The sequence below is a fragment of the Falco biarmicus genome, chromosome 12 (assembly GCF_023638135.1).
Source record: "Falco biarmicus isolate bFalBia1 chromosome 12, bFalBia1.pri, whole genome shotgun sequence".
Classification (NCBI taxonomy): Eukaryota; Metazoa; Chordata; class Aves; order Falconiformes; family Falconidae; genus Falco; species Falco biarmicus.
Genome location: NC_079299.1, coordinates 26287964 through 26301889, shown reverse-complemented (window position 1 = coordinate 26301889; position 13926 = coordinate 26287964). Strand labels below are relative to the sequence as shown.

Genomic DNA, 13926 nt, shown 5'->3' with positions numbered 1-13926 from the left:
CTCACAATCACATTATTTCTCACATGTCCCTCCAATGCAGCACGGGGTGCCTCTTTTGAGAATGAATAATCTTCAAGGACCTGAAAACATCTTCTCAGTCCTCCACATTCTCCCTTCAACCTTACAAGATATCAACAGGATCTACCCATGTATTCTGTATTTAAATGCACTGCATTTTGTGTCTAACTGTGCTAGATGGTAGAAGCACTGGGTGGAGTAATTGGTCACGGCAGAGTTGCAGAAGCTGAGAAAAGTGCAAGGGTTAGGCACAGAGAAGGTTCAGTGGCTGAGCAAATAACAGGTGGAAGTAGCTGCTGCTCAACTCCACTCGCCTGCATGAGAGGTTGGTATTAGTGGACGTAGTGTCAGAATGTGTGCTTGATAATATGATGTATTATCTATAAATGCAGGACAAAAATCTCACAGGTACCTCTAGCTCAAAGTTAAGACTGTTACAGATCTTCCCATTTTCAAAAGGTTCCAGTGCTACTGGGTACCCTGACGAGAAAGGACCACAAGACCTTCATTACATAATCCATTAACCACAAGATCCATCTCCTACTGTAATAAAAACAGCTTTTATGCAGATTTTTTGTACTGTTATCACCACTCAACAGAAAGAGATGAGAAAGTAATTTTCAGCAAGCAGGACAGGAAGAAAAAGAGATCATTGGTCTCTGAGTCAGTTCAGAGATGTCATCTGTGTACCACTTGTTTGCCATAAAACTTCCACATCAGTTACTCGTCTCTTGTACTAATCCTGTTGGCACTCTGGCAGTCTGATCATTCCCGTAACTCGTTTTACCGTTATACTATGCACAAGTAAAAATTAAACCAAAAATCTTGACAATTCTATTATATAATGATAGTGACTAAGTAAATAAAAGACAATTGTATTCCCCATTCTGCGTAGCAATTCAGAACTTTTTATTAGTCACCTTTCACAGCTCATTATCAGAGAACAGAGGTAAGAGAAAAATTATTAGAGAGAAAATTAAAATTGTCCTATTCACAGAGTCCTTGAAGTACTGAATTGTACATTCAGAACAAAATGCAAGAATGAGGCATTTTTTTATTTTTTATTTAAATAAAGGTAAAATTGATTCAGATCTACTTGTTAATTCTAGCTCTGTGTACTTTAAATAGGTCTGTAGCTGACAGGCTGTTTATTATAACACATAAACTTTTCTTGCCCAAAGTTAATGCAAAACATTCTCAGTAAAATGTCCATGTTTCCTTAAAATTCCCATGCTTTTATAAGCCACATCTATTGCCTTATACATTTTCAGGCTTGGTTGAAAATTCAGTAAATATTTATGTGAACAATTAAGTTTTCAAATGGAAGTAACAAATACAATTTATAGCACTACTAAATCACACATCAAGTTCAGGACAATACTCAAACCTATTTACAGTGGTGGAACAGCAAGCTGGGATCACAAACACCAATGTTTCTATTGCAGGCGTAACAAATTATTATGCAACAAAACATTATGCAACCTGTAAGTATTCAGCAATCATTCTTTAAAAGCAAACTGTAAATTGAAAATGCTAAGAGAAGTCTAAGAATACTCTTAAATCTTTGAAGTGCAGATTAAGCTCTGCCCAATCATATAGCACCCCCTGGCAGACATTTCTTACAGTCAACTGAAAGTATCAGGAAGGAGAACTTTCTGCATATCATGTTTCTATTCGATATTAAAAGAGAATGCAACTATTGGAGAGAAGTGAATTAAAAAGGAATATACTAGCAAATTAGTTAACCCACAAGAATTAAAATGATCCAGTGAAGAATTCTGTTGAGCAGTTGCTAAAATAAATGGCACAAATGAAAACAGACAGACGAAAATAAATTTCATTTTAACAAAGCTATTTTAAATGACTAATTAACACCATTTATGCTTCTGCTGGGACCTAAGACTACTAGTGCTACTTCCCACGTTATACTTCAACAGAGACAGCAACATGAATGGGGAGAAAAAAGAACATACTTAGCATCAAAAGCATATTAAAAAAAGAAAAACTATCTTTCTCAGAGCGCTACTATATAGATCTGTTCTTTATAACAATAACTCTCGGTAAACTGTTGCTGGACATACCATTTCTTACTACTTCCTAGAAGAAATGTCTTTTTTCCAATCAGGCAGCCTTTCCTGCTCCCCGGAAGATTTTCGTTCAAAGCATCTTCTGGGTACATTGGCCCAACTTTTTTCCTGGCTAACTTACTGCCATTCTATTGGTTGCACTCAGCTGTTCAGATTTCAGAACTGCAAGTGAACCTGCAATATTATGTCCAATTCCAGGGATGATTTACAACGTTTGGCTTCCCCACACCCCTCTTAAGAGAGGTCATTTACTCTGCATATTATGGAACAAAGGCAGCGACTTTCACCATTAAAAACAAGTATCTTCTGTCTGAGTGATACCTTTTACTTTCTTAAAACCAGATACGTACTTAGATTGCCCAAGCTTCCTAATCAAATCCCCAAAACCCTTGAGTTTCTCCAGATCCCTTTCATTCTCACCCTAAAAACAAAGGAACAAAACATGATCTAAGCCACTGCCCTGAGCCACTAACTGAGCCTCATAGCACAGTTCCAGCAATATGGTTCATCTTTTTCTTCATGAAATAATAGTGAAGTGGAAGAGAGAACTAGGAGCAGGGTAAGGTTTTGGGGGGTTGGAGGAGAGGCAGGCTAAGCAGGCAATACTGGTGGACAGGGAGATAGACGATACCACTAGAAGTATGATTACCTGCATGACACTTATCTAGAAAAGGCTCTCCCTCATTAAAGAATCTAAGCAGACATAAGATAAAAGGAAATACACTTGCATACACAAAATTGGTTACAAAACGCAAAACAAATAATGAGTAAAAAAATGGCTTGTTACAACCAGAATGCCAAACCATCCTATAGTAGCACTTACTCCGTTCAACAAGGTATGATTTTACTGATGACACTAAGCTATTAAAGGTAATAATTCTGAGTAGCGACCTGACAATAAAACAGCAGATTTTATTCAGCAATTCTCAAAATAATGGAAAAGAGGTAGTTCCTCAAACAACCCATAGTTGTAAAGGTTTTTGCAGGAGCTGGGAATTAATATAGGCTCAAGAGGAAACAACCATTTCATGGCAGAAAGTGCTACTGATTAACCTCATGTATTCAGGAAGCAGTCAGGGATAGCAAAAGGAATAGGAAAAGGGAATTATATATTTGCTCTGTTCTTATATTCTTCCATAAGCATCATTTGTGGCTACTCTTGGATTCCAGCTACCAAGCTACGTGGATCCACTGCAGCTACTTTTGTTCTTAAGTAATACAACTTGCTGAAGAACTTATGGTCACTTCCACATCGTTAGAGGTACAAGCTTGCTTGCCTGAGTAGTTACCTGCCTTTTCTTTCCCTTTGAAGACTGAACACCGTAAGCAATTGCAAGATGTAGTCTTACATCATGTTATCTTTCTCAAATCAACTATTTTGCATCTACTATAGGCTGAACTTAAAAAAAAAAATCAGATAAAAGTGTTTTGTTTATTATTAGTGTAGGCACAGATATTGACAATGGAAGATTTATCTCAGATTTTTGTGGCTGATTTAAAGTATACTTTTAACATTTTATAAGACTTGCATGACAGTCAATTAGCATTTCTAAACTGTAATTACACTTTTAACACTTTGGTAACGCTTTCTAAAGCAGTCTCTCTAGCAGAGGGTAAGAAAGCTCTAGCACAAGCTAGTATGGGCTCTAGTATTGGCAGGAATTAAAGCTCTAGTATAGGCAGGAATTAATAAATTAGACTTTCTTGCAGACTGTAGGCAATACAGGCAGATCATATTTCAGTTGGGTTTTTTTAACACTCACTCACTATACTGGAAAGCCACCAGATTTCTACAAATGGTAGAAATCCATTTCCTCACACACTGGGCAAACTGAAGACAAAGCAGGTGAGCCTTGATGTAACCTTGATATAGTTCAACAAGTGACATGGTTTAAAACATCATTTCAGTTTGGAGCTTAGATACTGTGATAGTTCTGAGAGAATTCGGGAGTGTGACCACAAAGCTGATCATGCAACTTTGTTACTGATCACATGGAGAGTTCCATAGGTGCAAAACCAACCACACAACCCCACAGCCTTATAGCATGTATAAAATTACTCTTGCCATCTCAGGTCTGGGAAAAGGAAGACAGAATAATGCGACTTCAAGAATGTATTTTCCATGTGCAGCACAGAGAAGTCAAAACATAACGCACCTAGTTCTCCCTGCTAATACTTACAGCAAGTACATGTCTAAGATTTGGATTAGGGGTTTCTTTGGGGGGTTGGTTTTGGTTCTCTGTAATTAAGTTACTAAACATATTTTCCTGATGTTTGGCAACTAATTTAGTTCTTCATTTTACAGAGCTATTCAACAGTCACATAATTTCAAGTTAGTTTACCCCCAATTCTCCATGCAAACTCTACCATTGCAACTGTAGCAAGCATAATCAGTCTCCCGTTTGGTTTTTTTTTTTCTTCATTTCTTACATTCTTTAACACAGTAACTTGCTTCAGATGAGCTCTTTTGTGGTTGCTTAGAAACAATATTCCCCTTAATTGTTTCTTAAGCACATCGAACTTTCCCTCCCCTGGTAACACTGGAAAAAGTATTTTGGCTTTCTTATATGTTACCTGTGAGACAGTTTCCAGCTTGCTTTAGCTATAACAATCCCATAACCGTTGTCATACACGGTGTTAATGGTCACTTTCCAGCCTCGCTGACCAGAAACCTACACCTTACAAGACTAGCTTTGCTAAGGACCAGTATGGAAATCAGCAGAACGATTTCTGGAACTGATTGTTCAGGTTATTGTTTGCTCTTTCTTGCTGTTGTGTTGTCAGGTTTTTTTAAAGAAAAAAAATCAGATATATTAACATTAACAATTATACTGCAAATTTAAGTGTACTCAAATGTTAGGAAAAATGACAACTTTAAAGTTGCTCAAGCAATCTTTTCCCAGATTCCTCTTAGAATGGCTAATAATGCAGTCTTAATATAAAGTAGTCTTGGTTTCCTATGTATCCATTTTAGGCACTTAAAAAGCAGATAGAATTATAGAGTATCTGTGAAGAAATCAATTGTAAGTATTTTTCTCAGTGTTACAAAGAATACATGACTGGATCTCAGTCTCTACTACCAATTTCTTCAGCATATCCTTCAACTACCCTAATCTGAAATCATTCAGCAAAACATTCACATAATCTAAGACTGAGTTAAGACTCAAGTCTTAGCCGTCTGCTTCACAGCATCCATTCATTCCCAGGACAGGTCCATCCTGTACGATGGCTCAAGCACATCATCATGTATGCATGTGTTTCAGCATGTATAAACCTGGGTGAAAGCAGAGTGTGGAGAGCAGAAGGGGGTTAGCAACTTCAATACTAATATTTTTTTCATTGACACTGCAACAGCAAATGGCATTTCTCCATTGACTTCGCAATAGGATTCCTTTCCCAGTCCTGGTTGTTTTAATTGTTTTAACGCAAATTGTTTTGGTAAATAGAAGTATGCTGAATGTACTGAGACAAAAAGGAATCACTAGTGTTTCGGAGCAGGTTTGTGAAAAATATATTGGCTGGGATTATTCTTCTCATGTTTCTCCAGCATAAACTCATAGTCTGGGTTAGGTAAACCAGATCACCAGTGGTCATCCTTATTTTTAAGCTGTAACATGTAGATTTGCTCTGAACAAGGTACATATAGCTAGTAAGGTATAGTCTGACAATTAATGTTACAATCCAATCATCTCTGTCACAACATAAATACACTGGTACTAGAAACAATGGAAACTTGTGCATGCAAACAGAATTAGTCAAGTAACCTTCCTCCTGGAGTATCTCCTACACATAAGTAGCAACTACTTTCTACTCAAATAAAGAAAAAACAAAACAAAACAAAAAACCCAAATCAACACAAAAACCTAAATCAACAAACCCCCAACAACAACAAAAAAAACCAGCACATAAAAAAAAACCCAAAGTGTTTTCATCTTTCTAGTCACAGAAATGAAGCTGTTCTGCTTAACTGAGCCCAAAAGTTGTTCCGCAAATGCTTGTTTTGGACAGCATACAGATAGGGCAAAAGTTTCAGTCATGTGGAACTAGAAATCAAAACTTTCTGCTCAAAATGAAATGTATCATGAGTATGTATGAAAACTGGCATGATCAAGTAGAACAGTGCCACTGTTTGAGGGGTTACATTTTAGCATTAATTATTAGTCACTTTGAACTGCAATTTCTTGGTATTTATCTACATTTAGAACTAGACCCAACAGAAGCCTTAATGGTAGCCCTGGGTTTCAGCCTCTGGCTTAGGGACTAACCATATTTTATGCAGTAATACTGTTTATTGTAAAATAAAGAATAAAGAAACATTCTGTAATCTCCTGTGTTCTCCTTTTTCTTTTGCTAACGAACTCTGATTTCCTTCATGCATAACTTCAACAGGAAGCATAGGGCATGCTCTCACCTACAGCAAACTACAGACTGGTAGTAACAGCACTTTCCAAAAGGGACAGGACTGAAGAAGAGAAGGGAGCCACATCCCCCTTTCCACAGGTAAATGCACTAATATTTAGCCTAGTTCATAGATGGTATATCAATATAACCACTTCTTTTCTTTTAAGCAAAAAGAAGTTTTGTAAGGGATCTGACTACAGCAAGTATACAGTATAATCCAAGTCTGTTTTCTGGATCAGGTTATTCTACCATCTTAGATGAAGCAAAGCCTACCCAGGTTAAAAAAAAACGCAAATTAATTTGACCGTCTGTTTAGACCAGAGCAGTTCTGGACAAAGGCTCGGAGATGAGTGTAACTATAGAACCTGAGAATCAAACCGGCACCTGCTGAATTTAGATACATGGCTGGATGGTGCTTTAAGGATCCAAGACGGATCACAACTGAAGACTCACAGGACCAAGCTTTAAAGCGCCAACTTTTCGGTAAAGAAAGTCGTTCATTGGATTTAATCCTAGAATCACAGATTCATTTGAATTAGATGTTGCTAAAATGCAGCTAAGTAATAGTTTATATTTTTTTCTATTTAGATACTTAATAGAGAATTAGTAAACTTAAACCATCCTTATATACCATAATATCATAAGCTAGTTGAATATTAAGAACAGTGATGTAAACCTCAAAATATGAGGCACCAATTAAAATTACTCTGTCCTGTTCTTCCTACTGACACCACCAGTTTACTCACTTGTAGCCATGATACCTGGAGGACATGCTGGTATCCCGTGATCAACTGCCCATCTGTAAGCTCCTTCACCAACTAAAAAGCTAGGAGACACAGAAGAGGGAGTTTAAACAAAACCATATAACAAATCCCCCTTTTCTTGCAATTATTTTTTTCTAATTGGTTTGGTCATTTAAAAATTGTAAGCTGTCTACATTTCACAGAAATGTCAGCTATAATTACGCTTGGCGACCTTACGTAGTTTCATTAAAAGACTATGCAGCTTTGACATTAAGTTTAGTATTGGATAAAAACAAGTGCTATTAAATTGGAAATTAATTACCAAATAGCACCAGCTTTTAATTGCAGCTAAACCACGACAAAGTCGTCTATACAGTCTTGCTCTCTATAACAACTTAGTAAGATCCTGAAGACCTACAGTGTGGGATGAATGAGGTGAGAATGGTAAGGTATTTCTAGTAAAGTCAGCCAATGCCACAGAAGTATCAAGAAGTAATTCAAGAAATACAACACAAGCTAAAAATAAGCCTTATTTAGAAGGATGAAAGTCTAGCTCATGGAGGTTTATCATGCATTTGCAGATGCTACTGAATTTTTCATATACTTGCAAAAAAACTCCAACAATCTCTAGAGTCATTTTCTAGTCATTACTGAACACTCTACAGTAGTGAGACAGCACACACTGCCGTGACAATGAATGACAGCAAAAAATACAGATACACATGTAACTTTTAAGGAGAGAAAAAAGCAAGCCTCAATTATTTATACTGTCTCCCCTTAAAGAATTCAACCTTATTCCCTGAAAAGTGGACTGTAGCAGTTGAAAGTCATAAATTTTCAGAAAGCTGCTGTGCAACAGCAACAACAGCAACACAATACAGGCCAACTACTTCCAATCTTAATTTCATATCCCGCTTTTGAAATAAGAATAACACAGCTGCCTAACAGACACAAGAAGTAAAGACTGAGGATTTAAAGTAATTTCAGAAAGTGTTACAGAAATACCAGGTTTATGAATATGAGGCTACAGAAGTTATTTCAGCTACAAAGAAGTCCCTGGGGCCATCTAGTACTACAAATTCTGAGAACATTATTGATATAGCAAATTTGTTGGCATTAATGCTTTTCGAGTTTTCTAGACAGTGCTATATCTGACACCTGCAGCTTTCAGTATGTAGTAATTTGAAGTGGTACTTCCTATCTTCTCTGTGACTTCACCGATAGAAGAGGTGTGTCCAGTTTTTCCTTACACAAGTCTCAAAAAAAAAAACCCACCCCAGAGTTTATCTAGATGAGAATTTAGGTTGTTAAATACATATTTCTTACCATCATTAGTACAGCTCCAGACAAATACTGTTCATGTTGCAAGATACTGTAAGTTACTGGGTACTTTGGGAGAACTCAAGCAGAACCTATCAGGTAAGCTAGTGCTCAAGAAACAACCTGTCACTTTCATTAATGTAAGAGAAATGCAAACCATACCCAATCCTAACTAATTAATATTCTCCACTGACTAAAAAAAAAGGCGGCCTTGGTCTTTAAAAGAAACGTTTTCTATCAATAGTACATTCTCAGGAAGTAAGCACTTCCTGTTCACTAATACAATTTACCCAGAGAGGAAGGGTAGGTGGCAAAAGTGTCAAGCTCAAATATGAGGAGGTTTATATACGGTAATTTGAATAGCACAGATCAGTCAAACCCACTGCATTTTACAAGCAAATTCACAATTGCCTTTTTAATACTTTTAATACAGAAACAGTCATTAGTATTTATGAAAAGTGCAAAAAAATCACCCAAGAAAGTCTCAAAACTTAAGCAATGTGAGTTTTACTTTGCTCACTTGAGTCCTTAATTCCTACATTCCTTTCCTTCCTATAAGATGGGCACAAACGAAGCATTTTCTAGTTCTGGTCCCAAAGAATAGTTAGATTGGTTGAAGCAGACATCTAATTGAGGCCTCATAACACCACAGAGATCTTCCACCTTTTTTAAACTTTTCAGTTCAGATGTCTTGAAAGGACAGCACAATCATAGAAAAGTTAAAATACACAGTTTATAAAAAAAAATTTAAAAATCACAATCTCAGTGCTTTGTTGTCTGTACGACCTATACTGCATCTCCTATAAATTGATATAGAATTAGTCAGTAAGAGAGTCCTACAGGACATGCAGTACGAACTCAGCTCGGCAGGTAGCCAAATACCTGTAATCTAAACCAAGACTAAACAAGTATTTACACCATCCCAAAAAGCAAGTTCTGCAATCCGATTCAGCAGAGCCACACACACCATTGTACCAGCCACAGATGACAGGGTGGCGAGAGGGTGGGAACCAGCAGTCTGGCACTAGGGAACTGCTTTAGTTGCCATGAGAATCATTCATGTAGCCATGTAGAAAAGCTGTACCAGGCAAGAATAAGCAGGGCAATACTTTTAAGGTGACATAAAAACAAAACCACCTCTAAACAAGTAGCAGCAAGCTTGATTTATTGGGGGACTGGGAAAATAGGGAATAAAACCAGTGGGATACAGAAAGCAGCCAAAACCTCACCAAGTTTCAAAAGCCTTTCGGGGAGGGGGGGGGGTGGGCAGGGGGGACGTGAACAAAACTGAAACCAAAGGATGAATGCATTTGTGCTCTGCTGCTCTGAAGGCTGGTTCTGCACAAACAAGATAAAAAGACCTTTCTTGCAAATATATCAAAGGAAGAGTACTCTCTAGTTGTTACAGGCTCAGAACACGCAGAAGATGAAAACATCCTCCCAACAAGGAGCCAATGCTAGGACGTGCTTTCCAGTTTCAGGCAAACTAGACCATATTAACAGAAAATGCAAGTAAAGGTGTCTAAAAATGGTCTTTTCAGGAAATCCTCTCCAAGAACATGGTTATCCTGGTGCTGTTTGCTCCAAACAGGACCATTTAATATGAGCTGTAGGAGACAGGCAACACCAAGCTAAACAGAAGTGGCAGAAGGAGGTTAGATCCATTAAAGACAGTCAAGGCGAACCTAAATATAACAAACTCACTTTGTAACATTTATTATAAAAATGCAGCAATCACTCTGAAATCACTGTTACGAAGTAGAAATCATTCTGAAGAAATACAGAAGAGAGATAAAAGGTGGTGCAAGTCTTTACTCTAGGCACTTCCTTGACTATGCACTGCCCTGCAAGTTACACAACGTACATATCCTACCTACAGTACTGTAAAACTGTGAAGCAATTACAAATCCCTGTATCCCCGAAGGGGGGGAGAGGTAAATGAACAAACAAACCAAAAACCTAAGAAAGGATTCTTTCCCACGTGGGTTACTATTAATACTGAAAAATGGATACAGACATGAACTTAAGATATCAGTAGTACTAAGGAGTTCTAAGAAAGGAGACATTTAGGTGTATTGGTACCATTCTGCAGTTCTTTCATATCTACGCTTAATAGTAAACAGACGTAAATAACCCTTTTCCCTCAAGAAGGTCAATGATTTGGCATAAGGAATAGAAAACCTTCGAACATATTACTACAAAACATCTGACCCATTATTCTGTGACAAAAGACCACTTCCAGAGATCCATCCAATACGCAATAGTGCAATTATAACAGTGCTTTCTTTTGTAAAGTTATACAATGAATAGGAATATCTTATATCATAATATGTAAAATTTACAAGTTCAGTATTTTCTGTTCCTGCACACACAGGCAGAGAACATCTTGACATCGAGCTGAATAAAATATGGCAGAAAGATGTAAGGACCTTAGAAGTTTCAACAAATGAACTCATACATTCAGGGATTTAAGTTTTCTAAGTTTTAATTTGGATAGCGGGATTCTGACAGCAAGACACTGATCCAGAATGACACACTCTACAGAGCAATTTATAGCAAATTGGGTACATCAGTTAGGACACTTAATCACTTCTTCCCAACAAACTTACCATCTCAGAATAAATAATTCACACTCATTAGAATTTCTTCTACTCAAAATTAGAAATGTACCACTTTAAATTGGTTTTGAATTGGCACCATAAAATTAGGTGCTGAACAAGGGGTTAACAGGCCAAACTAACTGCTTCCATGTGTTCTTCTACAGACAAGAATCTCCATAATGCCACTTCTACTAATCTCTCAGCTCTTGTATTTTTCTAATGTGATCACGTGCTAAACATTCTGACCAGAAAACATTAAGCTAGCTTAGATCATGCTATAGAAACAGCCTCTACCACTAGGCTTCTTTAACAAGACAGGTTCTTTGGCTAAGCATAAGATTCTCCCCATACATTATTTGCCCATAAGAAACAAGACGGAACTTGTGGATCTTCACAAATAAAAATCAGTTACTAAAATCCTAACACTTGGTAGGAATACCAAAATACAGCTGCTCTCTTGTCATCTGACTATACATGTTCCCAGCTTGTGCAGGAATATATTTCAGTCCCAAAACAATAATGTATCATGCCAAACCCTGCCAGAAAGGCAAGGTATGAAATTGTCAATAGTCACCACCTACACTGAACATGAGCTCTATCGTTCTGAACTTGGGATACCCTGTATGTACAGAAGCACCAACCAAAGCAAATCTAAAGCACAACCCATTATATATCCCGCTGTTATAGACTGTTCCCAGGGTAACTTAATTTGCTCTAATTAAATGTACATTAAAAATCCAGAATAGGAGAAAAGGAAATTAAAATATGTATTAGGTAACTCAGGTCCACAACATTTGCAAAATAAACTGTAGGTGTTTGGCTCTGAAGGCAGTTCACCTCTTGCCTCAAGAGTTTGAGCTCCCATGTCTTTAAAAGCATCCATTAGCCAAGATCTTGCAGAGTATTTGAAAAATTTAGTCTTGTTCTTCGAGGGCAAGAGAACATAGTTTCTTTTCCATTCAGTTATTTTTAAAATAATAGCAGCATTAACGAGGTCATGAAGTTACAGCAAACATGCTAAAATGCCCAAATGCTCTTCCTTACAACAATTCAAGAAGACACTGTGATGATACAAAGAAAACTAAATCAAAAGTGCTTGGTCCTGTAGCTGACTTCAGTACTAGTTCTGGAACACCAAAAATAACCCATCTCATTTGACATTCTCTTTAATGTAACTCAGCCAAGCCCCACTTTCTCCTGACATCCCAAGAAAACAGCTACTAACAGCAATTGAACTTCACATTCCTGTTCCTTAGTAAACTGCTCCTCTGAAAAAAATAAGTTCTCTCACCAACTACCGTTACTGTTTCTTCATTAAAGAAAATAAATTTAAATGCAAAATCTGCCTGTCGATGGTTTGGTTTCAGGGTGGCTTTTTCTGACCTATGAGCTTCCTGTGCAGCATGACAGAACACTGAACTAGCACATTTTTCCTGGTTAAATCACAATACTATACCATCCAGCCACATACTATTTGGCTAATTTTATAGAGTAAGAATAACTTGGGAAGTAAAATCTGTGAATCTAAACATAAGTATTTTAAACTACATAAATGCTGGTTTAATACATCTGCAAATACTGTAGTCCATTAGTTAGCAAATGGCACCAAATTTCTGCAACAGGTATGATAACTGAGCATAGCAGTCAATTAATATGAATGAATCATTCAAGTACTCTACTTGTCAATTTAAGACACTAATGAAAATACGAGGGTTTTAAGAACAATCGTTTCTGACTCATTTCCCAGATCCTTTCCAAAATGATGCAATATTATTTAAAGTTGTTATGCATTTAATAGTCACCTCTTCCATCTAAGTACTATACCCGTCTCAATAAAGGAGTGCATATTTCAATTGTTGCTGTAGATGCTATTAAATCTATCTTTAAAATAATTTCCTATTTTGGCAAAAATAACAGGAAGTTACAAAACACTGCACATTTCCACACCATAGATACAAAATAAAGCCACAAAGACAAGGAGGAAAGTAGGACTCTCTTATATACTCGTTAAAAACTACGTTGCCTCTTTCAAAAGTAGACAGAGGCAAAGGCAGTAGAATTTCATTTTAATCTTGATGTATTCAAGGATTTTTCAAAATGCTACAGTAGCAAACATAAGAATTCAGTATGATGTAACTGGAAATAATCACACAGACAGAAATTATCACAAAACGATGGTGCCATCTATTCACAATACTTCATTCTACCCACAGCATCATCAAGTGCACAAGATGTTTCAAGATCAGAGAACAAAGCTTATCTTCTTTTTAAAGGCACACTATTGCTGGTATGTGAAACAGCACCAGCCTTCTTGGGATAAGATATAGCCTTCAAACATTGCATGCAGAGAGACAAAAGACCAAAGTAAAGTCAAGCAGAACAAAGCAATTACCAAGGTGGAATTCTGCCAGCAGAGAGTTTTCCCTTCTGCCCTTCACACAACAATCTATTTGCAACTGAAACTGGGTTCTTGATTCCTGAAAGGAAAAATTAGCAAAAAATGGGAACACGACATTAAAATATTTTTCCACATAGCATTGTAGTGTTCATTTTAGCAATGGAAGTCAGCTTCCTTCAATTTCCAAAGCTTTGCCAAGTTATTAAGAGATAACTTATGTTTCAATTTAACAACAACTTTTATCAGTTTTTCCTTCCCATGTTCTAATAGTAGCGATAAAGCCTTCTAATAAAAATCAACACACACGCACACTTTTGTTTTTTTTAAAGAAAGAATCATATTAAAAAATTAGGACTGAC

The 13926-nt window shown here is 36.9% G+C and overlaps 1 protein-coding gene across 4 annotated transcripts in view; it reads right to left on the bottom strand.

Annotated features, from left to right (window-relative positions):
- TASP1 (taspase 1) overlaps positions 1 to 13926 on the bottom strand; it is an 87872-nt gene that overhangs the window by 57211 nt on the left and 16735 nt on the right. For 2 of the 4 annotated variants that reach the window (XM_056357289.1, XM_056357291.1), the window contains exons 6-7: positions 13562 to 13646; positions 7253 to 7332 (exon numbers count right to left, since the gene is read on the bottom strand). In XM_056357289.1, coding sequence (XP_056213264.1) covers positions 7253 to 7332; positions 13562 to 13646 — 165 coding nt within the window. The remainder of the gene's footprint in view (positions 1 to 7252; positions 7333 to 13561; positions 13647 to 13926) is intronic. The other 2 variants (XM_056357290.1, XM_056357292.1) reach the window with 1 other exon arrangement.